The sequence below is a fragment of the Zingiber officinale genome, chromosome 2B, assembly GCF_018446385.1.
Source record: "Zingiber officinale cultivar Zhangliang chromosome 2B, Zo_v1.1, whole genome shotgun sequence".
Classification (NCBI taxonomy): Eukaryota; Viridiplantae; Streptophyta; class Magnoliopsida; order Zingiberales; family Zingiberaceae; genus Zingiber; species Zingiber officinale.
Window position 1 is genome coordinate 95,368,284 of NC_055989.1, and position 25,838 is coordinate 95,394,121.

The window sequence follows — 25,838 nt, forward strand, 5'->3', positions numbered from 1 at the left end:
GATCGAATGTCACAATTTGACCCTCTCTGTCATATATTCATATGACAAACATACTCAAACTTGTGCATAAATGTAGACTATTTGAAGTATATTTTCTTCTTCGACTATTAACATCTATGAACCTTGATTAATATATCAAGTAAAAAAGCCCACAAGGAACTTGGTTACTTGGTGCTTTCATGCAACCTTATTATCAAGCATGCCTTGATGCTAGTTAGACAAACAGATAGAATGAGCAACATTGACCAAGAGACATTCTTAGCCATCAACTTGGGAGAAACCACTATGAAATGATTACTCACATTGAAGGCACTAATACCTGTAGTTTCTGTAATTTGATTGGGCCAGCACATATCCCAAAAGCAAACCATTAGTGAAGGACTCACTTCATACTTGCATATTCTTGTTGCTCCCCATGTGAGCAGGAAGACTAGACTGATCCCGAAAAGTGTACTGACTTAATTGTGGTTGTCAGTTACTAACTGATACTAGCAAGCTTCTAAGACAACACCTCCACTAGCACCACTTTTAGGCATGTTTACAAGGAACGATAACTAGGAAAAGAAAAAATAGAGAGAAAACAAGGAAGATAGTTTTAAAAGTAGTATGTACTTCGAGAGAAATAAAGAGAGGACAAATAAGTCAAAAACATCCCAGAACAGGGAGGATATGTTTGTCCAATTGTCTCTCTATAATCTCTCATGACGTACTGCTGACGTCCTGCAAACCATGGGCTGGCCTCCAATAACTTCCCACAGCAAGTTGATATTTGGCAACTGTCAAGAAGGCAAGGAAGGGTATCTAATGACTTCCCATAAACAAGTTGTTCTCCAATGTTTATGAGGAAGTTTTCTCAAGGTCACTGTGCACACATGACAAAGTGGTGAGTGGCAATGTCAAACCTAATAGCAACATGAACCCATATGGAACTGTGAGTCAAAATGTATGTATCTAGCAGGTACCCTTGATTCTATGCATTTCTGCCCTTTTTGATAAGCTTATCATGTTACTAGTCAGGAGACTAAAGCTATACATTGCATTGGAAAACAAATAAATTTGCAGAAGATTCTTCAGTGATGAAAACTGATAAGTACTTCTACAAGACAGACTAATATATTTCTTAAAGTTTAATTGGGCCACCATCATCCCAAAGGGTTTCAATTGTTAGAAAAGAACACAATTTATGTTCATATTTGACAATAACACTGTCTGTATGTACAGATTGACTAGATTGGACTAGCCCAAGCCCAAAAGGTGTACTGATTTAACTAAGGTACTTTACTCAACTACCCTCAGTACTGATACAATTTTAAGATTCAATTGAAAGACACTTATCCCAAGATTATGCAACTAAAAAAGAACCCAATTTTTATTAAAATTTTCACAAATTAGGATCATTATCTAACCATCACCAGCATTTTTCCTTTCACAGTCTAGCCAACTCGAGCTTGGATTGTGAGTTGAGAGCCCGCAAAACAATGAACACAATAACTAAAATTAACCAGAGAGATAGCAAACGAGGGGCTTCAAACTCATGGCTTTAGCTGTCATAATAAATGCTACAATGTAAAAAAAAATTGTTTCCCCTTTAAATTATACTCTTCTGGGTTCTTCAAATTATACCATTTTTACCATCCTATTTGGAACATCTAACCTTGCTTCACCTAACAAATTTCTTTCACAGAAATTGAAGATTTCACATAACAGAATTTATATATTTTACTAAACATATATGATAACTGATATGACCATGTGCTTGAATTGGTATAAAATAACTAGAAACATAAGTTTCCAGGAAATGAGATATTAGGGAGCACACTCTGACTATCATCAAAGTTCAGAATTAAAAATATAGCATCATTTGAATCGATCAATCTTCTCCTGAACTAGATCAGAATCCCAAATAACACCTGCAATCAAGTAAGCTGCAATAACCACCGAATTATAAGAAATATCTCAACAGGCTGCTGCTTCTCCATCCTGCAAGCCAATTGGAGTTCATTCCTAACTGTTCTGCTAAGTCGAACTGGAAAAACATGACCCGACACAACCTCCATATCCAACAGCTATAGAAATGCATGATGAAGATTTCCAAATGATACTTACATTATTCAAAGGCACGATACAAGACATAATATCAAAACTACTTAGCCGTTCGTCGCCTGTACCAGTGAACCATCCACATTGGTCCAAATAGCAAAAAGAACGCAACGAACGAGAGATCAAAAAAAAAGTTCAACCCAATCAAAAAACAAAGTGCAAAAGAACAGATTGGTCGTACCTCGCTTTCTCCGCCTCCCTTGCATGTGGGCCTTGACGGCGGATATGAGCAGATTGAGGCCGACGGCAACGAGGGCAGCGACTCCCGTCACCGCCAGAATCCTCCGCTCCCTCTTGCCCTTCGCCATAGCACCGAGCCTTTCGCCCGCTTGAGACAGGGAATAGGATGAAAAAGGGTTTGCGGAAGCGCGGAAGCCGACGTGCAGCGGAAGAAGAGAAAGTAAAAAACCTTCGGGGCGGCGAGGTTCAAAGGTGGGAACCGAGATCCACCGTCGATTAATGATAGAGAGAGAAGATCGTGCCCGCACCGAATGCTGCGGGAAGGAACCAAACAAAGAAGCGGCTCGAAAAGGGATAATGGGAAATTTTGAGCTGGTGGTCTAACCTCGGCCCATCGCTGACGTGGCGTACTGAGTCCCCCAGGAGCCACAGACTTAACACGCTCCAAAATTACATGGACCAGAGATAAATCAGTCCCATCTTTGCCATCTTAAAACAGCTATTTTATCGAATCCTATTCATAAATTTCTAAAATATCTAAATTACATATTGTAATTTTAAAATTACTAAATTATATATCTATTTTTTATTTTATCCTGGTTCTTAAATCAATTTAATTAAAAAATAATCAATGACTGATTTTTTTTCAATCGAATAGTTTTTTTACTGTTCAAAAAATCTATCAACCTATTTCAACCAAAATTAATTAATGAATTTAGAGAACTCAGAATGACATGAAATTAGTTCATATACATTGGTCTAATTTTTTTATTATAAAAATACTATCAAATATCAATTTGATTCAATATATTGAGAGTAGTTATTTTTGAACATGAATTAATTTTTCAGACATATTCATGTTTAAAAAATCACTGTTCTCAATATATTGGGTCAAATTAATATTTGATAGTAATTTTACAATAAGGAGAACTAGACAAGCACATAATAATTAGTTTTATGTCATTTCGAAGTATTTAAGTCCATCAGCCAGTTTCAGCCAAGACCGGCTAATGGACCTAGAGATCTCGAAATGATATAAAATCAGTTCCTATATGTTTGTCTAGTTCTCTTGATTGTAAAAATATTATCAAATATCAATTTAACTCAATATATTGAGAGTAATCATTTTTTTGAAACTATGGTTAAATGAACCTAAATAAAAATCAATTTAGATTCATTCGGTAAAATCGATTGATGGACCTAAATAACTCAGAATGAAGTAAAACCAGATCCTATGAGTTCTTCTAGTTCTTATGATTGTATTTATACCCTTAAATATCAATTTGAACTAATATATTGAGAGCAGTGATTTTTTAAACACGAATGTGCTTGAAAAATTAATTCGTGTTCAAAAGATCATTGATCTCAATATATTAGGTCAAATTGATACTTGATAGCATTTTTACAATCAGAAAAACTAGATGAACACATAGAAATTGGTTTCATGGTATTTCGAGGTCTCTAAATCCATCAGTCGATTTCGACCATATTGGGTCAAATTAATATTTGATACATTTTTATAATCAGGAGAACTAGACGAATACATAGGAACAGTTTCATGATATTTTGAAATCTCTAGGTCCATCAGTCAATTTTAACTGAAACTAGTTGATGAACCTAGATACCTCGAAATGTCATAAAATCAGTTTCTATGTGTTCGTTTAGTTCTTCTTATTGAAGATACTATGAAATATCAATTAATCTACTATATATTAAGCAGTGTTTTTCTGAACACGAATTAGTTTTTTTTAACACATTTGTATTTAAAAAATCAATGTTCTAAATATATTAAGTCAAATTGATGTTTGATAGTATTTTTACGATTAAGAGAGCTAGACAAATATATAGAAATTAATTTCTTGTCATTCAGAGGTCTCTAGGTCCATCAACAAATTTTGGCCAAACTTATTAATGAATTTTTTAAACTCGCGCAAAGAAATCAATTCAATTGGAAAAAAATTAATCGATTGATTTTTTTCTAATCGAATTGATTTTAGGACGAGGATAAAATAGAAATAAGATACATGATTTAATAATTTTGAAATTATAGTATGTGATTTGGATATTTCAAAAACTTATGTATGGGATTCGATTAAAAAAATTGATCTTAAAATACAAAACAATGTCCATTGGTACAGTTGATAATTATATGGTTTGTTCTCATAAATTTTGAATTGAATTTTTAACGGTATAAAATGTGATGTCCGATCTCTCCCGTAAATAGTAGTTACGTTATATATGGTAAAATACTTCCTGTATTTATTTACATGCATCTAGTTGAGAAACCAACAATATTGGACCGTTATCACTCTAATTAAATACAAGACAATGAGATAAATCACTAAAAGCCTATGATGCCTTGCTAGTGTCCTCGCTGGGAGGAGTTATGGAAGCAATCAATGAAAATGGTCTTGCCTAGAGCCTTTCAATCTTAATTGATTACTTCTATCTCCCTCCAGAAGTAACACACTAAGATATACAAAAAGTGAAAGGGTGTTATCCTGTCCGATCCACGACGCACGTCTACGATTAAATGGTCCAGGCATCCGAAAATAATTCAGACGTCCTAAGTGTATTCACTTCTTGGCACCCTGACCATTCAGTCATGGTTGGATGATCGAATAGAATATCAATTCCGTACTAAAAGTATAAGTAAAATTCATTCTATCACTCTATAAATAAAGATTTAACCTTAGATAAAGACGCCAATAAAATATTGGGCAAAAATTAAAAGGGTACCTATCATCTATAAAATCATTAGACAGATGTCTCATGTCCAATTAAAGATAAATGGACATCCCATTTAACACAAATTATACAATATACAGTTACATGATCATCTGGTCATATAGAAACTAGCAACTAGCTTCTATAATACAAGAGTGATTTTATATATTTTGATTTTGCTTCTACGAGTGATAATATGATTAAAATAATATTTAACAAGTATAATAAATGATAAAAATTTTATGACACTCATTACAATTCAAATGAACATTATTTGATCATGATCAACAAGATAACATATAGCTTCTAACTTGTACATATTATAAAGTCTAGTTGTTAGTTTCTACAATGATAACTTTATATAATTTTGATTTTACTTTTTTTAAATGATAACTTGATTGAAATGGTATTTTAACTCCATGACACTTGATTTTACTTTTTTTTTAAGTGATAACTTGATTAAAATGGTATTTTAACTCCATGACACATAATTGAATCATGATAGAGCATGTATAAATAGTATGTAACTTTTACACTATGTAATAGCTATATGTGGTAAAAGTTAATCAATATTTTCTACATATGGAAATTGCTCTGTAGCTTATACATCAATATGAAATCTAGAAGTATTTTTTTAGATAAAATTATGAAAGGGACGTCTATTTATTTATTTTTTAATTTTTTTAAATTTAGTTTTCTTAATTTGAGACGGTCTTTTTGATTTTTGTCCTATAATGTAATAAGAGATTTTTTTTCAAAATAAAATATGATCTTACTACAAAAACATACCTCACTAGATTTTATCATAAGAAAATCTAGCCTGCAAGTTATTACGTTCCACGTGTTTGCTAGCTATCAGTGAATAAACAAGGGCCAGTTTCTGAACCATATCATTCATACATATAATTGAATTCCTCTTCCCAAAAATATAAAATATAGCTGAACCGGGCAAGTAAAACCACACAAGCAGCAGCTACATTTGATAGGCAGTGCATCCTTCAATCACATGGACAGGTTAAGACGTAGACAATAATAAATATGTCCTACAGAGTAACGAAAGATATCCATTTCACTTCAAAAAATAATAAACATAAGTTCTGGCGAAAGTAATTGCACAAAAAAGAAAAGACATAAGGAATTTGCTTCAGAAAGATATCCATTCACTTCAAACAATGACCTCCAATCAAGGCATATGTCCTACAGATTAACGCCACAAAGACAAGAAGGAAAAAGGTTCTTTGACTATTGGGTTCTTTTTTTGTACAGCTTATGGAGTGGAACCAAAATTGTAATATCAACAAAGAGCTACTGAAACCAGCTACAGCCCCACGCTAACACCATTATGATGCATGCAAAAGCAAATAGAGCTGTTGGTTTCAAAACATGATCAGCCTCGCAAAAATCAAAGTCATAGCCAGTGATGATTTCCAAATACCCAATTGAACACCGGATGATCTCATCTGTTGTCCTGGCAGTGCCAATCCATCTCTAACTGGGACTACAGACTCAAAAGCTATTAGATTGCAAGCACCAAAAGCCATACACTGACACACCACCACCAACATTCGAACCATTTTCTTCATTTCAATCATAATCCTCCTTGGAAGTCAAGGTCAAAAGAGCAAATGCATCACAGTCAGAACCATGGATAATTTAACCTCACTATATCTTTGTCAATAGCTATTCTCTAGCAATCAGAGCAGAAATTGATCAATCAATTTCACCTTGCTCAGCACCATTGGCAGTAGCATCTTTTTGCTCTATATCTTCATCCTCTTCGTCATCAACCTTTATGTATAAACCAAGCTGTTCCAATGGGTTGCTTCCCCCAAGTTTAAAACCACTGATACCTTGCGGCGAGTGATCTGGGCTTGTCTCACCTACTGAACTAGGTAAATGTTCACCAGGAGCAGTCTTAAGTATTTCCAAATCTTTAGGAAATAGACTGTTTTCATTGATCTCAACAGTTTTCTCCATCTGCAAAATATGCAAGTGTCTGTGTGGCAGGAAAAGATGAAATAAAAACCATATGCGCCATTTTGTGCTCATAGCAAACGCTTGCCTGTGATAAGGCTTGTCGAGCTGCTTCCCTTTCAAGCTCCCTTTTGCGCTTGGCTTCTGCAGCAGCTTGTGCTGCAGCTTCTGCTTCAGCTAGCTGCCGAGCCTCTTCAGCAGCTTTAGCTTCAGCTTGCAGCCTAGCCTTCTCTGGTCCCCAAGTAACAGAGTGTTCATACATGATACTGGACAAAAGCATGAATTAAGCAGGCCTCGCTAAATGCATGATACCTTCTCTTTGTTGCCTCTCAAGCTCTTCTCTTTCCTGTCGAAGCTTCTCTGGATCTCTCTTTTCACCCTAAATCCAAATTGGAAAATGGTAAATGAACTGTAAAACACATCAATGGAGAAGGACTAAGAATGCAACAATTTTCAAGTTATGAATCCAACCTGGTCCAGTGTCTTCTCTCGAGCTTTAAGTATTGTGTCAGCAAAGCGGTTTTTTAGCACAGCTGCTCGATAAAGCTTTTCAGATGAAGCATTATTCCCTATGTCCCCAAATAAAAGTTAATTTACTTGCAACCTCTGTTACATTCGAAGACTAAAAGAATGCATCTTTTATCATTTCATTGAATTTACCCTCCAAATTTTGTTCGGCCTCAACAGAATCAAGTCTTGGGTAAGGATCTTCTAGTTGTTGATCTGTTCTATTTGGAATTCCTGCATGAAACAGACACTATATATGCTACAGGACCCAAGGATATTAAGCAGGATCTATTGTTTGCTTCAAAGTGATATGTATGGTTTTCAAGTTTTACTATGGAGAATTTTGGAAGGCAACAATTGTTACTCACTGCTTCCGTCATTTTGGTTTGACAAATCACTTCTATCTTGGTTCAATGCTTGTCTAGATGGTATCCTTTTCTGCATCCATAAGAATTTTGCAATAAGTATGGAATATTAATGATGCTTACAAAATATATAATATACCAATTCAAATCAACTTTATAATGGATCCTGAAATACCTTCATATCCTTCACAGAACTTGCAACTTTGATGTCGGACTCCCCTTCTGAGGAACTACCAGATTCAGAATCTACCAAAACAATAAAAATTATAACAATGTAATATACTTTGCAGGGAAACAAACATCTGGATTTCTAACAAAAATAACATTTTATTTAAAAATTATAATATCAAGATGTATTCATTTCTCTGTGCTATAGTTTGAGGTTCAAATATCTATTAACTTAGCTTTAGGACAGCAAATAATCCACGCTCTACCTTGAATGAAATAGACGAGCTTGAGCCAAACTCGACGTCAACCAAATTCAAAGTTTTTGTTTGAGCGTATTTTCTTAAGAAACTATTGAGCATGAACCAAGTGTATCATACTCATCTAGAGGCAAGTTGTGGTCATATTTGAGCTAAAATCTGACTCGACAAATGAAATTCACTAGATATATACATCAATCCTTACAAGAAAAGCCTAGTTCACTTGCTGTTACATACATGACTGAATGGTAAAAATGACCAACATATTCTAACAAGGATAGAGGTACATTCAGAGGTTTAATTCATACTATAAAGCCACCTCTACAAGAAGGATTTTCAGAAATTCCTTATCCATCAACCAGTCAAACAGAAAAATTCAACTATTTGTCTTCATTTCAAAAGTGTCAAAACAGCTGAGTGCAGACCAATCCTCAAGCAGCTTTGCGCTGTGCATTCAGTTATCTTTCAAAGAGCTGAAATTAAAAAACCAGACTGGCAAAATGGGCAAGCTCAGAAAAGACATAATGTGTGTTCAGAATGGGCTCCTCCAGAAAGGGAGAGACAGTATGGAAAAAGAACACCACCTTCTTGGCCTTTTCAAAGTTCTAGTTCCCTGAATCCAGTTCCAAGTCTGGGTCTTCTTCCTACCAATGTCATTCCTTGAAGATAGGAAACTCTGAGACACCGGAAATGCACACATGGGCTTTGGAACTTCAATGTTGTTCAACAAGAAAAAGGTAAAAGGGATACAGACCTAAAACAAGTCAATTTAGCTTCCTAGATAGGATGCTAACTGCTTACTAGCACATAGGAACTCGGCTAAACCATTGTGCTTAGTCCAGTAAGCTTTGGTTGGATTTCTGAAACCCATTTTTTGGCTTGTGAGCTCTTTTCCACATCTAGGTCATTTAAATTGTTAGGACCGGATAGCAAGATAGAGGGAGTAAACGTTCCTTGATTTAAAGCTTACAAATGCTAGCTGAAATGTTAGCTTGGTTAGTTCATACAAGATACAGTAACAATAAAAGAAAACATAAGCAAATCAATAAAACAATGATGTAACATGCTTCAGCAGCCTCAGCTCCATGCTTCAGCAGCCTCTTTGTTTTTTTTTACCCGGATAGCTTGGTTACTATCAGCAGGTTCGTCCATGCTAGCTTCTATCGTGCAGTAGACTAGAAATATCAGTGTGGCCATGAACAGATATATTTTGTTCGCTGATCATCCAACTTATGACAACTAAGCAAGTCTCGAATGATATAAGTCGACTTGTCATTACCACAAACTACAAGCTGGTCCAGTCAACTAGTCATTACCACAAACTAAATCAAACCCCAAAACTCCTCATTTGAGATTTGGGGTTTTACTAATCGACTAATTCAATCCGAGTAGATATATTGGATAAATCTGTTGTCGGTCAATTGTACCAGATAACCATGTACAAAAACCCTTTAGTATGACAACTGTTGAGTCCTCGACTCAACCATCAGTTGATTGGTGCCTAATCCTAGTCGACTGCTACATTGTTTCCGACCACTTCTAATGTTGAATCCGCCTATGTTAAGATCTACCCTCACCCAAGTATATATCTTGCCTCGAAGTCATCTTTTGTCAGCCCCCATGTACTTCTAATGCACCCAAACTGTCATCTCATCTCACCTAAAACTTTCAAATCTAAAAGTTTCTACAAGGCATAGTAGACTCAAAACTTGTACCAACAACTACTCATAATCGTGGTCGTTAATTGAAGTAGTCAATTTGTTTCAGAAATATACTAAAAATTCATACAGACTCGAAAATTCATGAAATGGACCACAAATTTATTTTAAACCAATTTATTAGGGAAAAATAATTTTTCATGAAAAACTATCCTAATTTTGGAAATTAATCAAAAACTCAAATTTTAAAACCATGCAATTGTGTAGGACTTTCAAAGCTCTTGTTTGGAAATCTTATGATTGAAATAGTATCCCTTAATTTTCAAAATATTAAGTTGTGTTTTTCAAAATAAAATCTACACTATAAATACATTGGTGATCCTGATGATTGGTCAATACTCACTTTTTGATACCATCTATGGATCATCAAGATGCCTCAAGCAATGTGAATCATTAGTTTCATCCTAACATCTCATCACATGATATCAAGTGTCCAATAAAAAAATTATGGTATTCCTATAGTTTTATTGTGAAATGCAAATGAGGTATCTTTACTATTTGTGCATGCCATCCTACCCGTGCTAAGTATTAAATGATGTGAAGAGCATTTCACTATGGTTAACTATCGTAAGATACTTTTAAGAGGTAAGAATTGATTTAGGCAGCCAAAATATGTTGCGCCTAACCGAATTCACCAAATATTCCTTTGGGATGCATCTCCTAAACACCAATTTTGCCTTTGATTGCCCCCTAGCAATTAGACAATGGTAAAGTCTTTTATTTTGGCATACTTTGTATCCTAATTCTTTCTTGCTATAATTTACTCTTTGGCTCCTTGTGATCATGTTTAAGGTGTTTGAGCTAATTGTAAATTTATCTAGAGCTAGTTTAAGAGATCTTACTTGTTCGCTCAACCCCTTGTTTTCTTCCTCTAATTTTTTAAAATTTTCAAAAGAAGAAGCTACATCTAATCTATTCTCCAAAATATTAACAAGGTTCTTCAAATGAATATTTTTCTTTTTTCCTTTGTATAAAGATTGAGTTGAACTAGAAATTGCATCAATTAAGTCATCCGTAGGTATGTTTCACACCTCATTTACCATGTCATATGATCTAGATGAGTGGGCTCCCCCTTCACTTTAGCTTCTTTTTTCTATTCACGTCATCATCAAATGTCATAAGTGCCAGATTAGTCCTGATACTCATTATCCTTCTTCAAATGATGATAAGTATGAGGAAGTGATGGATGTATCATCTTATGTTGCTTGAAAATTCATCTCCCCAACCTTCTATCCTTCTACCTTGGCTTTTCCTTTTTCTTTTCTTTATTTTTCTTCAACAAGGGGCATCGGCCTCTTATACAACCTTCTTCATGGAAATTGAAGCAACTAACACTCTTTTAACTTTTCTTCTTCCTTAGCATCCTTCTATCGTCTTTTTTATCAAATTTTATAATTTTAAAAGCTCTACATACGGTTGTTACCTTGTAAGACTCTTCATTGCTACTCATGCATGAATATGATAGAGGGGTTGAGAGATATTATACATAAATACAAGATGGTTAAAATGGAGAAGAAATTCAAGTGTTCTTTATGATCATAAAGTATCTCTAAAGATTAAAGGGAAAGGGAAGTTTCCACTATGATATATGAAACTAAATGTTTGACTACTACTCAAGTACACGAGCAGAAGATGAGAATCACAAAGATGAGAATATCAAGGTGGATGTGCAGAAATCAAAACATTAGAGAAAAAGTTAAGGTTGTAGCTGTTGAGGAAAAACTCTAAGAGAAGCATCTAAGATAGTATGGATATGTACTTAGATAATCAATAAATACTCCGGTTAGGTAATGTAAAATCATGACAAATACGCACATTAAATGGAGATGAGGAAGACCAAAGAAGACTTACTTAACAAAAATAAAACAAGACAAAATTTATTTAAATATATATGATGATATAATAATAGATAGAGTTCAATAACGTAGAAAGATCCATATAGCTGACCCCAACTAGCAGGATAAGAGTTGATTGTTATTGTTGTTGTTGTTATCACAAGAGTCACTCCCCTTGGTTGATATATCTCTATTTCCTCCAACACAAACCTTGTTTCATGCAATTCCATAGTTGAAAAAAAACCCACTAAACTACATTTCTTAATTTGACACACAAAAGGAATCAACCATAGACATCCCGCGTGAAGTTCTGGGGAAGGCATTTACAACCCTTCTAAGCATGTCACGATTCAAATTCATCTCTCCAATGGTCATCAACTAATCAAGTTCTTGATCTGTGCATGCAAGCTTAATATCTTCTTCCCTTTCTCCAATTTTAAATTGTAAATTTGTGATCTTAAGTCTCTTCTAGTCAATTTTGCTTTTGTCATTCTCTCATGAATTCGTACTAACTTCTCTTATAGCTCCTTTGCAAACTCCACCATCCTCCACTCCTTCACTGATCTCCACGAACCTCAAGCCATTGAGTATCCATCAACCTTGGCCGATTGCACCAACAAACTTATCTAAATGAACAAAACAACCTTAGACTAACTCTGTCTACAATTAATGTTGTATCAGAAGGAGAAAAAACTAAGTTCGGAACTTTTAACTCTTTCCTCACTAAGGGTTTGAATAATTGGTTCCTTCTATTTTTAGAAGACCTCCCTTGGAAATTAAGACACTTGCCTTTATCAGACTCCCTCACTAAAGAATTTTAGCTTCCAATTTTAATCTCCTTTTGTGCTAGTACTTCCATATAAAGTACCAAGTACTTCCACTGTCAATCCCCTACCTAACAAATTCCATAACAATAAGAGCTTTCAGTGCTTCTATTCTGAGTGCAGTGTCAGGAGATAAAGAAAGATATGAGAGATCACTTCCATCGGATTCCATATAAAGGGATGGCATGGAGGTGATGGCTCAATGGTAGTATCAAATTGGATAAAAAGATTATCAATAAGTATTTGTAATTTAATATGAATAAAATTCAAAAAAATGCTCCAAATAATATATTTGAAGAAAACATATTCTCCTTGGAGGAAAAATTGTAATTTCTAATTGGAATAGGTCCTTCTGAATTTTAAAATACAGAAGAGTTCTCGATGAGCATGCTTAGTAGGTGTGAAGATTTGTTTTAACATTTCATTAGCAGGCCTACTTCGGCTTTAAATATAATCCTTCTCATGTTAGATAACATACAACACAACAACAACAACAACAACCAAGCCTTTTCCCACTAGATGGGGTCGGCTGTATGAATCCTTTTACGCCATTGAGCTCTATCTCCTATTATATCATCATCTATATTTAAATAAATTTTATCTTGTTTTATTGTTGCTAACCAAGTCTTTTTTAGTCTTCCTCTTCCTCGTTTGATATGTATGTTTATCATAGTTTCACATCGCCTAACTGGAGCATTTATTGGTCGTCTAAGTACATGTCCGTATCATCTTAAACGTGTCTCTCGGAGTTTTTCCTCAATAGATGCAACTCCGACTTTCTCTCTAATGCTCTCATTTCTTATTTTGTCCATCTTCGTATGCCCACACATCCACCTTAGCATCCTCATCTCTGCAACTCTCATCTTCTGCTCGTGTGCTCGAGTCATAGCCCAACATTCAGCTCCATATAACATAGCAGGTCTAACTGCGATTTTATAGAACTTACCTTTAAGTTTAAGAGGTACTTTACGGTCACATAAAACACTCGACGCTCCCCTCCATTTCACCCATCCTGCTTGTATTCTACGTAAGACATCTCTCTCAATCCCTCCATCATTTTATAAAAATGATCCTAAATATTTAAATCGCTCGGTTCCAGGCAACTCGTCCTCTCCTATCTTAACAATTGTTTCATTACTTCTAATATTGCTAAACTTAAATTCCATATATTCTGTCTTTAATCTACTAACCTTAAAACCTTTCCCTTCTAGTGTTTCCCTCCAAGATTCTAGCTTAGTATTTACTCCTTCACGTGTCTCATCTACCAAAATAATATCATCTGCAAACAACATGCACCACGGTACTGTGTCTTGAATGTGAGTTCGTCCATAATTAGTGTAAAAAGATAGGGACTTAGAGCTGATCTTTGATGTAACCCTATCTTTATTGGAAATGCTTCAGTTACTCCGCCTGAAGTCTTTACTCTTGATCGTTACATCCTCATACATATCCTTAATTAGTTCAATATATGTTACGCTAACACCTCTCTTTTCTAAAATTCGCCATATAATTTCTCTTGAGACTCTATCATACGCTTTTTCTAAGTCAATGAATACCATGTGTAGATCTTGTTTTTGCTCCCGATATTTTTCAATTAATTGTCTAAGAAGATGTATAGCTTCTATTGTCGACCTTCCAGGCATGAACCCAAATTGATTTTCTATCACTGTTGTCTCCTTAATCTTTTTTCTATTACTTTTTCCCAAAGTTTCATAGTATGACTCATTAGTTTAATACCCCTATAGTTTGCACAATTTTGTACATCTCCCTTATTCTTATATAAGGGAACTAGAGTACTTATCCTCCATTGATCAGGCATTTTTTTTGTTTTCAATATCATGTTAAATAATTTTGTAAGTCATTCAATACCTTATTTCCCTAAGCACTTCCATACCTCTATTGGAATATCATCTGGTCCAACGGCTTTTCCATTGTGCATCTCATTTAAAGTTTGTTTTACTTCTGAAGTTTGAATTCTACGATAAAATTTAAAATTTCGATGCTCATTTGACCTAATTAAATTACCCAAGTTAAGTTGGTCTCCTAAACCTTCATTAAAAAGTTGATGAAAATACCTCTTCCATCGCTCTTTTATTTCTCCATCGCTTACTAATACCCTATTACATTCATCTTTAATACATTTTATTTGGCTAAGATCTCTTGTTTTTCTTTCTCTCACTTTAGCTATTCTATAAATGTCTCTTTCCCCTTCTTTTGTATCCAATTTTTTATATAACCGTTCAAAAGTTTCATTTTTTGCTTCACTCACCACTTTCTGAGCTTCTTTCTTGGCTATTGTATATTTTTTTAAGTTTTCCTTATTCTTACAAATATATAATTCCTTATAAGCTATTCGTTTTTCCTTCACTTTCTCTTGTACTTTCTCATTCCACCACCAAGATCCTTTGACTCACCGAGGACACTCTTAGCTACTATTTTCAACTTTGATACCATCTTATCCCATGTTGTATTAGAGTCATCGTATATTTCACCTAATGCTTGTACTTCTACCTTCTCCTTAAATATATGTTGCTTCCCATCCTTTAACTTCCACCACTTAATTCTAGGAATTGTATATATTTTCTTTCTATTGATACTATGTTTAAGACGTATATCCAACACTACTACCCTATGTTGGGTAGTTAAGCTTTCTCCAGGGATGACTTTGCAATCTTTACAAATCTTTCTATCCTTCTTCCTAACCATAAGAAAGTCAATTTGCGATTTATTATTCCCACTTTTGAATGTGACTAAGTGTTCTTCTCTTTTCTTAAAAAACGTATTAGCTAATATAAGGTCATATGCTATCACAAAATCTAATATAGTTTTCCCTTCCTCATTCCTCGTTCCAAACTCATAACTCACATGTACTCTCTCATATTCCTCATTTTTCACTCCGACATGTCCATTTAGATCACCTCCTATTAAAATCCTTTCATTTGGTGAAATATTTTGTAATATTTCATCTAAGTCCTCCCAAAACCTTGATTTGGTAGCTTCATCTAATCCTACTTGTGGTGCATATACGCTAATTATGTTCATAGTTTCTTTCGCCACTATTATCTTAAGGGCTATAATTCTATCCTCTTTTCTAACTACTCCTACAACTTCATTCTTTAACAAACTATCTACAATAATACCCACTCCATTTCTTGTTTTACTCTTTCCAGTGTACCATAACTTAAAACCCGTGTTCTCTATCATCTTTGTCTTCTTACCTATCCATTTTGTGTCTTGTACACACAAAATATTAATTTTTCTCCTAATCATCATATCTACTACCTCCATTGATTTACCAGTGAGAGTTCCTATGTTCCAAGTTCCAAATCTTAGATTATTAGTTTTCCTATCATATTTGTTCTTATCTAACCTATGGTGTGAGAACTCTTGCCTATTTAACACTACACCCAAGTTCTCATGGAGATGTAGCGGTCCTTGCTGAGACGTTACAGTCGGACCCTGTAACGCGAACTCTTGCATATTTATCACTACACCCGAGTTCTGGAGATGTAGCGGTCGGACCCTGCAACGCGTTCCTTCCGGGGAATAACCTAGCATTAGCACAATAGTTTAATGGATTCATTCATGAAATATTTGCCATAGTTTGACGCTGGCTGGCAACCTAACGCAACCCTCCTCCTTTATCCGGGCTTGGGACCGGCCATGACCGGTCATCATTGTTCTTCAATGATTCATAAACTTTACTAAATGAATCTACAAAAAGTACTAAATTCATTTAATGTCTAAACAAACCTAAATGAGTCTTTCTCAAATATTGTGGTTGCACAAATCTCTAGTCCGTTTACATTCCTACTTGGTTTAATTAGTAAGAACTAATCAATTATGATAAAAAAAAAAACTAAAGTGCAAAGAAAACAAGAGATCTACAATTCTCTTAATATTTGCATGCCATATTATCTAAGAAGAAATTGTTGTTTGTTCTCTTAAACATTATAGTGAACTCAACAACTAACTAATTGGGGAGCTTGGGTATTTTCAATGAAGTACCACTGGTCATAGAATATAAACTTTCCACTACAATTGGATCTCTCTGGATGCATCAAAATATATTACCAAGGTATGGCATTCACTATATAAATCTGGCATTGCACCAACGACCACAACCAAATTCTTGTTGGTATAAGTAGAGGCTCATAATTACCAGTGAGTTAATAGTGGAGAAGATCTTACTCTACAATTCTTGTTGGTGTAAGAAGGCCAGTTCCTATATACTTCTTACAGACTTACATTCTTGGTGGTATAAATAGAGGTCATGATTACCAGTGAGTTAATAGTGGAGAAGATCTTTCAAGCCAGGTATTCTTAAGTTAATTTCTTGATACTTTGCATATTCCAATATATACATATATTATCTAAATTTCTATAATACTAATATATTTCTCATATTTGTAATTAAAAAAGGTGAAGTGGGATGAGACGAGATGTGGGCTGATCCAAGCATAGATGAACAAAGTCACAGTTTTGATGATCTATGCTGATCCAAACTAAAACTGAGCTTGGTAAAAACATTGCAACCGCATCACCTCGAAAAATGGTTACAACTTACAAGTGCAATTATAATCTCTCAATAGTCAAATTTATAGGAAGCATATAAATATAAACTGATAAAGAATATAATACCCAGTCCTATACTGCCTATCCTGATTACAAATCTGGAGGTGTGGCCAGTTTCAATAGGTATTGAAAACATGGAAATCCAACAGAAAAGAATACTAATTGTGATCATACCTAAGATGAAATGCAGGTGATAACTAAGATTATGCTATCGACTTAATAAATTTTCATTACCCGTCATCTTATGCAGGCAGATGCTTAAACAACAAAAGTTATTTTAACCTAGTAATTCTGAAAAATAAAACAAATTAAAAATTATAGAACCTCAATTTAACAACTTAGCCTCAAACATCATTGGCTAAACACCAGCAAATACGAAACACGAAGCACGCAAGATGTATACACTTCCAGAAATCATATTAAACAATCTACAGAGAGTATATCATAAAGAATTACTGGAATTATTAAATGAGCTTATCATGTAGCCTCCTTAATCTGTAGAAATTATGTATGTATAGAACAAAATATCTAGGTAGTAGGTGCTTGGACAGCCACTTGAATCAAGACTCTTAAAAGCACGAGGGAATGGATCAAGGTGCCTAGGTGACAACATAATATCATAGATTGCTGGAGCTATATATTTAAAGGGGCATTGAGTAGACTCCCAAACAATGCTGAAAAAAGAAATACAAAAACTCTTTCCCATAATGGATATCAACAAACTAAAGCTAGTCCTTGACATCCAACAAATGTCAGTGCAATAAAAGCGCTTGGGTTGCATTTTTGCCTAGGAAGTTTTCTAATTGTATATGATAATGTATAAACAACAAGCTTCAAAATCTTGAGTTTGTTTGGATACCTGAAACACTTGAAGATTGACCAAAGAAAATCTTGTCTGATATTGTTTAAAAATATTTAGAAAGATTATTTAGATGCGCAATTTTGTTCGTGACCTTTCATTCTTATTTGTATTTTCCTAACACCATATCTTCCATCCTTGCAAAAAGCTAGCATGGCATGGAGATTAACAATGACAACAAAAAAATAATAGGAATTAGCAGCAGACTCAATGTGGCAACATAAGCTGTAAATGAGCAGTGATGATTTGGCTTTGTGGAAGTGTTACTGATCTTCAACCACTCCTTGTCTTCTGTCATTATCTTAATTATAGTTTACCTCCATTAACTCACACTCAGTCTAACTAATTTATTGTCAACTTGAGACAAATTTCAATTACTAGCCAGAGTGGAATAATTGAGATCTTGGATCAAAATAGCAATGAATCAAAATCAAAAAGAAGTATATGTAGAAGACTGGTAGGAACAATAGCCCTGCACCCATTATGTATGCTAGACATGACTCCCTGTATCTACGGCTTCCTACATTTTAGAGTGAAACCAATTCCAGGGAGAACATAATTGTTCAAAAGGAGACAATAAAGTAATAAAACATTTCGTGGCTTTAACAATGTCAAACTTTAAGAGAGATCAGTAAAACCAAAAATTTCACACCCTCCCAAAACTCTTTCAAACAAAAATTTTGAATATAATGCAAAAAATAATTTGCAGAATTTTCCGATAATTAGGATTTAGTATTTAACCAAGTAAAAAAATGTAGAGATGTACAAAATGTGACACCTCATTGTAGTCTCACAACAGAAGTTACAGGCTGAACGGGTGCTGCACTAATTAGATGAAGACTTTTAATGTTTCAATAACACCAAAAGAGGAGTAAAAAATCAGTCTAGATTATGTCAGGATAAAAATCAAGTTTCAAGCATACTTAAATTCAAAATAATTAATTAAAATTGAAAAAGATTGACTCTAGCGTCTAGACTACAGCCAATTAGGCTGAAATTAAGAGTCTTCAATATGCATTCAAGACAGTGATCGATAAGTTTAAATTGACATGAATTAAGTTTAACCAAAGAATATTGGTGCAATCAGTTTTGATGATAGGCAAAGGGTTAAGTTTTGATGATAGGCAAAGAATATTGGTTAAGTTTTGACTAAAATTGTAATTACAAGTTGACTAAGAGACGAGTCAACTCAGCAGGCGACCCAGACCTTCAGTTTATCAATGTGCCAATTGATTAGTCGATTGGTCAGTTCACTAATACTATGTGTCAGTCGACTAAGCAATTGACTTATCAAGTGAGTCTAAGGAAACAAAAAGGTACTATATCATTGTCTCTTTTAAGGATGGTGTTTCTTGAATCAACTAGAATCATGGTTAATTGATTATAATGGAATAATTAATTTGTTATAACAAACGTTACCAAAAACTACTGGTAAAGATTTGTTATAACAATTATATCATTGTCTTTTTTCGCCTGATGATACATGGAGTCGGTTGATTGACGGTTAATATATTATAGCATAATGATTAATTCGTTATAAGAATTGTTTTCAAAAGTTGCTGTTGACAGTAGTAGGCTACTGGATACAAGGAATAAACTGAAGTAACAGGTAAGGCAATTGCACACTAGCGACAAGATGATTGATGCTGAGGAGCAACTGACTGATGCAAGACAAATTGGATGATTCTTGGAAGCTTGGGAGACATGTTAGCTACGAAAAACATTAAATTTATAGAAAAGCTACTCTCAAGCTCTTTCTCCACTCATTGTAAATTTTCTTTTACAGTTTAGTAATCAAACTATTGTAAGATGTTTCTCGCCTGAAGATTTTCAAGAAGGAGAAACTAGTGGGATTCGTGAAATGACCTACTGAAAGGTCATAGGTCATGAAGTTGAAGCGCAAGGGTTATTGAACCATCCAAAATCTTTGAGTTAGCATAGTCCCTCTCTTTTTCTTTTGTGAATTTCTTTCATTGCCTATTGCTTTTGTTCTCTTACTGCATTCATTTAACGCTATTCACCCCCTCTAGACTTCTTTTAATCCTACAAAAATCGCTTAAAAAATTGGACTCACAAAAAGTATAGAATAAAATCCTTTATTTATTGAGCCTATCACTCTTGAATATCTCTAAAGATTAAATCATCATAATATTTGTCCGAGTACTTGAGGGTACATGAGTCTCATCCAAGATAATATTGTCATTAATCTTCAAATAAATTACATTTTAATTATATTAATAAATATTTTCTTTGGTCGTTCTCCACCCCTTATGTATTCTACTTTTACTCAATTCATCTTTTCTAACTATAAAATATATTGATCAACTTTAATATTAGATGTATACAAGTTCAACACATTCTCTTATTTTATTATTTATTAGAGGTATACAAATTTTTTCCTTTTAATCTTATAACACTCTACCCATGCATCATTTTAAATTTATCTTCCCTACATTAATTTTTTGATGGTGTTAGTTCTTAATAGTCAAATACTTCAATTCATCAAGTAAGGTGGACGGTACTTAATTCGTATAAAATTTTCTTTTAGCCTAAGTGGCAACAACACTTGTACAATACTTCAAAAGCCTTCTTTATGATATTTTCATCAGTATTATTTTCTTCTTGAAAATTAAATGTAAGATATCTAAAATTCTCAATCACAAAAATTTTATATCAATGCATGTTGATTATTCCATCAATTCTTTTCTTATTACCAAAATTTCATTTCATATATTTATAAATTCTTTGGTCTCTAAAGTTATTCTCCATAAATGAAACATTGAATTTAATTATACATTCTTCTCAATTAAACAATATCGTTGGCAACTAATATACACCAAGAAGATTCATTGATGGGTGAGTTCATCAAGTACTAAGCTAAAAAGATTGGGAACTTATCTTCGAGGTAAACCTACAATTATAAGAAGTCCTTGACGAAGTATATTTGAGTTGACTTATGGATTGGAATTTTACTCTACAGAGTCCAGTGCACAAAACTTTCGTCAATATGAGATCCCGGGGAAGGGTCGGACCACATTGAGTCAATTGTACGGAGTCTTACCTTGCATTTTACAAGAGGTTGTTTTCGCCACTCGAATCCTGATCTCAAGGTCACATGATAGTAACTTTACCATTACGCCAAAGCCCCCCTTCGATTGGAATTTTAGTCTAATCTCTTTAGTTGTTATTCAATTAGTAACTTGAGGTTAATTTGAGTTCGTTGATTTGAAGTATGATCTTATCACAAATTCTTGAACTATAGTTAAAGTAATTATTTTAATCCAAAGTAGTTGCTTGAGATATTATTTAATTAATCTAGATTCGATCCATATGAGATTTGAAGCTCTGATTTATTATACACTAGAGTAATACCATATAAGTAATACTATATCACTCTTGGATTATGACGATTACAACTCTTGTTGATACTCTATCCCTTCTTCCAATTAACATATTATGTACCCAAATTGATAATTTCATCAAATGATGCACTCAATTTGATGACCTAGATATTGATTGGCATATTGTTCTACAACAACAAACAACAACTAAGTTTTTATCTCAATAAGTAGAGTCGACTATATGGATCCCCTTATGTCATTGGACTCAATTCCCTACTATATTTAAATAAATTTTATTTTATTTTATCATTGTTAATCAAATTTTCTTTGTTCTTAAATTAATGTGCATATTTATCATGGTCTCACATTACCTAATTAAAAATATTATTGATCATCTAAGTACAAATTCATATCATCTTAAACACATCTTTCGGAGTTTTTCTTCAATAGGCGCAATCTCAACTTTATCTCTATTTTCTTTTCTTCTTTTCTTATCTTATCCATTCTCATATATCCACACATCTACTTTAACATCATTATCTTGCGACTCTAACCATCTGCTCGTGTGTTTAACTTATAGTCCAATATTCAACTTCATATAACATAATAGGTCTAACCATCATTTTGTAAAACTCCTCTTTAAACTTTAGGAGTACCTTAGGATCACAAAGAACACTTAAGGCTCTCTTCCATGACAATCATCTTACTTGTATCATATGTAAAACATCTATATCAACACTTCCATCCTTTTGTAAAAGGAAACCTACATACTTAGCTTTAAATTATAAGTAATTCATCATCTCTTATCTTAATAATTGTCTTACTACATCTATTACTACTAAACTTAAATTCATATATATTCTCTCTCTATTAACCTTAAAACTTTTTACTTCAAATTTTCAGTCAAGTTCATCAACCAAAAGAATGTCATATACAAATAACATGTATCATGGTAACGTGTCATAGATGTATCCATTGAGTTCATCCATGTCTAATGTAAAAGATATGGACTTAGAGATAATATTTAATGTAACCTTATCTTTATAGGAAACACTTCAATTAATTTACCTAGAGTCTTCACTCTTGTCATTACATCCTCATACATATGTTTAATTGTTTTAATACACCCTACGTTAACACCTTCCTTTTCTAGAATTCTCTATAAAATTTACCGGGGAAAAATAATTTTACATTAATGAATACCATGTGTAAATCTTAGGAGGTGCTTGGTTGGATGGAATGGGAATGGGGAATGGGAAAGGAATCGAAAGTTGGTACTTGGTTTGGGGAATTGGCGATAGGTTCCACGGATTCAATCCTCCAAACATGGGAATGGGGCATTACTAAGCAAAATGAGGGGGAATGGAAACCCCCATTCCCATTCTCCACTTCTATCAATCCGATTCTCATTCTCATTCCCTTCCGGGAACCAAGCGCACCCTTATTTCTTTTCCTAATACTTTTGAATCAATTGTGTAAAAAGATATATAACTTCTATCATTGACCTTTCGAGTATGAATTTAAATTGATTTTTTATCACCATGATCTCTTTCCATTTTTTTTATAACTCTTTTCTAAAGATTCATAGTATGGTTCATTAACTTACTGCTCTTATAATTTACACAATTTTATATATCTCTTTTGTTTTTATATAAGGTATTTACCCTCTATTAATCACACATTTTTTCATTTTCAATAGCAAGTTAAATAACTTCATAAAATTGTAAATCATTTTATACCTTGCTTCACTAGGCACTTTATACCTCTATTGGAATATCATCCAATCCAATCACTTTTTCATTTTACATCCCATTTAACACTTGTTTTACTTTTGAAATTTAAATTCTCCAATAAAAATTTATAATTCTATACTCCTCTAAACTAACCCTACTAATGTCGATCCCAAGCTCGGACAAAAAGGGCAAGAGTTGTGCATTAGGATGTCCACAAGCGTGGACTTTCAAGCAAATATTATGAATAGATCCATCAAACTATTATTGTATTGTTAGGTTATTCCCAAAAGAAACGCATTATAGGATGTAATGCCTCGGCAAAGACCACTACATCTCCATGAGAACTCATGTAATGTTAATTATGCAAGAATTCGCGTTATAAGATCCAACTGTAACATATCAGCAAGAACCGCTATATGTCCATGAAAACTTGGGTAGTGTTAAATATACAAGAGTTCTCACACCATAGATTGACTAAAAATAAATATTATTGGAAACTAGTTGATTAAGATTTAAAGCATGGAATCTAGGAACACTCACCAGTAAAGTCATGGAGGTAGTAGATACGATGATTAGAAAAATAAATAAATATTATGCGTGTACAAGAGACAAAATAGGTAGGAGAGAAGGTAAAGATGATAGAGAATTTTGATTTTAAGTTATGGTACATATGAAAAAGTAAAACAAGAAATAGAATAGGTATTGTTATAGATAGTTCAGTGAAGGATAAAATAACAGAAGTAGTTAAAAGGGGATAGGATTATAACTCTTAAGATAGTAGTGGCAAAAGAAACTATTAATATAATTAGAATATATACACCTTTCAACTAGGATTAGATGAAAATATCAAATCTAGACTTTGGACAATTTAGATAAGGTATTACAAAACATTCTGCCAACTGAAATGATTTTAATAGGAGGATATTTAAATGGGTATGTCGAAGTGAGAAATGAAAAGTATGATAAGATACATGGGGTTACGGATTTGGAATAAGAAATGAAGAGGGGAAAATTATATTGGATTTTGCGATAGCATATGACCTTATACTAGCAAATATATTTTCAAGAAAAAAAAAACACTCGATCCCGTTCAAAAATGGGAATAATAAGTCATAAATTGACTTTCTTATTATTAAGAAGAAAGATAAAAAGATTTATAAAGATTGTAAGGTCATCCGTAAAGAAAATTTATCTACACAACATAGGTATACGCCTCAAGTAGAGCATCAATAAAAGGCAAATGTGCACGACTCCTAAAATTAAATAGTGGGAGTTAAAGGATGAAAAACAAACCATATTTAAGGAGAGAGTACGAGAACAAGTATTAGAAGAAATACATGGCGACTTGAATACGACATGAGATAAAATGACATTAAAGTTGAAAATAATAGCTAAAAGTATACTTGGTAAGTCAATGGGTTGCACACCAAGTAAAAAAATTTTAATGGTGGAATGAGAAAGTGAAGGAAAAAAGGAACAGCTAAAAAATTTACAGATTTTATACACTTGCAAGAACGAAAAGAATTTTAAAAAAATATATACAATAGCCAAAGAAATAGGCCAAGCTAGTGAAGCAAAAAATAAAACCTATGAACGCTTATATCGAAAATTAGATACAAAAGAAGAAGAAAATGATATTTACAGAATAGTTAAAGCGAGAGACAGGAAGATAAGAGAATTCATTCAAATAAAATGTATTAAAGATGAATGTAATAGACTACAATTAAATGATGAGGAAATAAAAGGAAGATAGAATAGATATGTTTATCAACTTTTTAATGAATGTTCAGGTGAACAACTTAATTTAGGTAATTTTAGTAAGTTAAATAAGTATAGAAATTTAAATTTTTATCATAGAATTCAAACTTATAGAACAAGTCTCAAATGGGATGCAAAATAAAGAAGTAATTAAATCTGATAATATTTCGATAAAAGTATGGAAATGGCTAGAAAAACAAGGTATTGAACGGCTTATAAAATTATTGAATTTAATATTGAAAATGAAAAAAAATGTCTAATCAGGAAGGTAAGTACTCTATTTCCCTTATATAAGAAGAAAGGAGACATTCAAAATTGTGCAAACTATAAGGGTATTAACTTAATAAGTAAAACCGTGAAATTTTAGAAAAGAGTAATAGAAAAAAAAACTAAGAAAGGAGACAAACCTAAAATCAATTTAGATTTATGCTTGGAAGGTCGACAACAAAAGTTATATATAACTAATTGAAAAGTATTGAAAACAGAAACAAGACTTACACATGGTATTCATCGATCTAAAAAATGCTTATCATAAAGTTAATGGGGAAATTATATGCAGAATTCTATAAAAGAGAGGTGTTAGCATAGCGTGTATTGAACTAATTAAGAATATGTATGAGGATGTAATGATTTGAGCGGATTAACTGAAACGTTACTTATAAGAATAGAGTTACATCAAGAATCGGCTCTAAGTTTTTATCTTTTTATACTAATCATAAACGAACTCACTAGACACGTACCGTGTACTTGTTGTTTGTAAATGATATTGTTTTAGTAGATGAGACACATGAAGAAGTGAATGTTAAACTCGAATCATAGCCGGAAATACTAAAAGTAAAAAGTTTTAGACTTAGTAAAGTAAAGAAAAACTATATGAAATTTAAGTTTAGTAATATCATATTAATAAGACAATTGTT

The 25,838-nt window shown here is 33.3% G+C and overlaps 2 protein-coding genes across 2 annotated transcripts in view; both read right to left on the reverse strand.

Moving 5' to 3' along the window:
• The window catches only part of LOC122046429 (probable thimet oligopeptidase), a 57,761-nt gene extending 55,183 nt beyond the window's left edge, over nucleotides 1–2,578 (reverse strand). Inside the window, exon 1 of the mRNA XM_042607120.1 lies at nucleotides 2,282–2,578. Coding sequence (XP_042463054.1) covers nucleotides 2,282–2,408 — 127 coding nt within the window. The 5' untranslated portion in view covers nucleotides 2,409–2,578. The remainder of the gene's footprint in view (nucleotides 1–2,281) is intronic.
• A 3,468-nt stretch (nucleotides 2,579–6,046) lies between these two features.
• LOC122046430 (transcription factor GTE9-like) overlaps nucleotides 6,047–25,838 on the reverse strand; it is a 28,550-nt gene continuing 8,758 nt past the window's right edge. The window contains exons 4-10 of the mRNA XM_042607122.1: nucleotides 8,029–8,099; nucleotides 7,857–7,926; nucleotides 7,642–7,722; nucleotides 7,453–7,550; nucleotides 7,294–7,360; nucleotides 7,070–7,212; nucleotides 6,047–6,984 (exon numbers count right to left, since the gene is read on the reverse strand). Of these exons, the coding sequence (XP_042463056.1) occupies nucleotides 6,718–6,984; nucleotides 7,070–7,212; nucleotides 7,294–7,360; nucleotides 7,453–7,550; nucleotides 7,642–7,722; nucleotides 7,857–7,926; nucleotides 8,029–8,099 (797 nt within the window). The 3' untranslated portion in view covers nucleotides 6,047–6,717. The remainder of the gene's footprint in view (nucleotides 6,985–7,069; nucleotides 7,213–7,293; nucleotides 7,361–7,452; nucleotides 7,551–7,641; nucleotides 7,723–7,856; nucleotides 7,927–8,028; nucleotides 8,100–25,838) is intronic.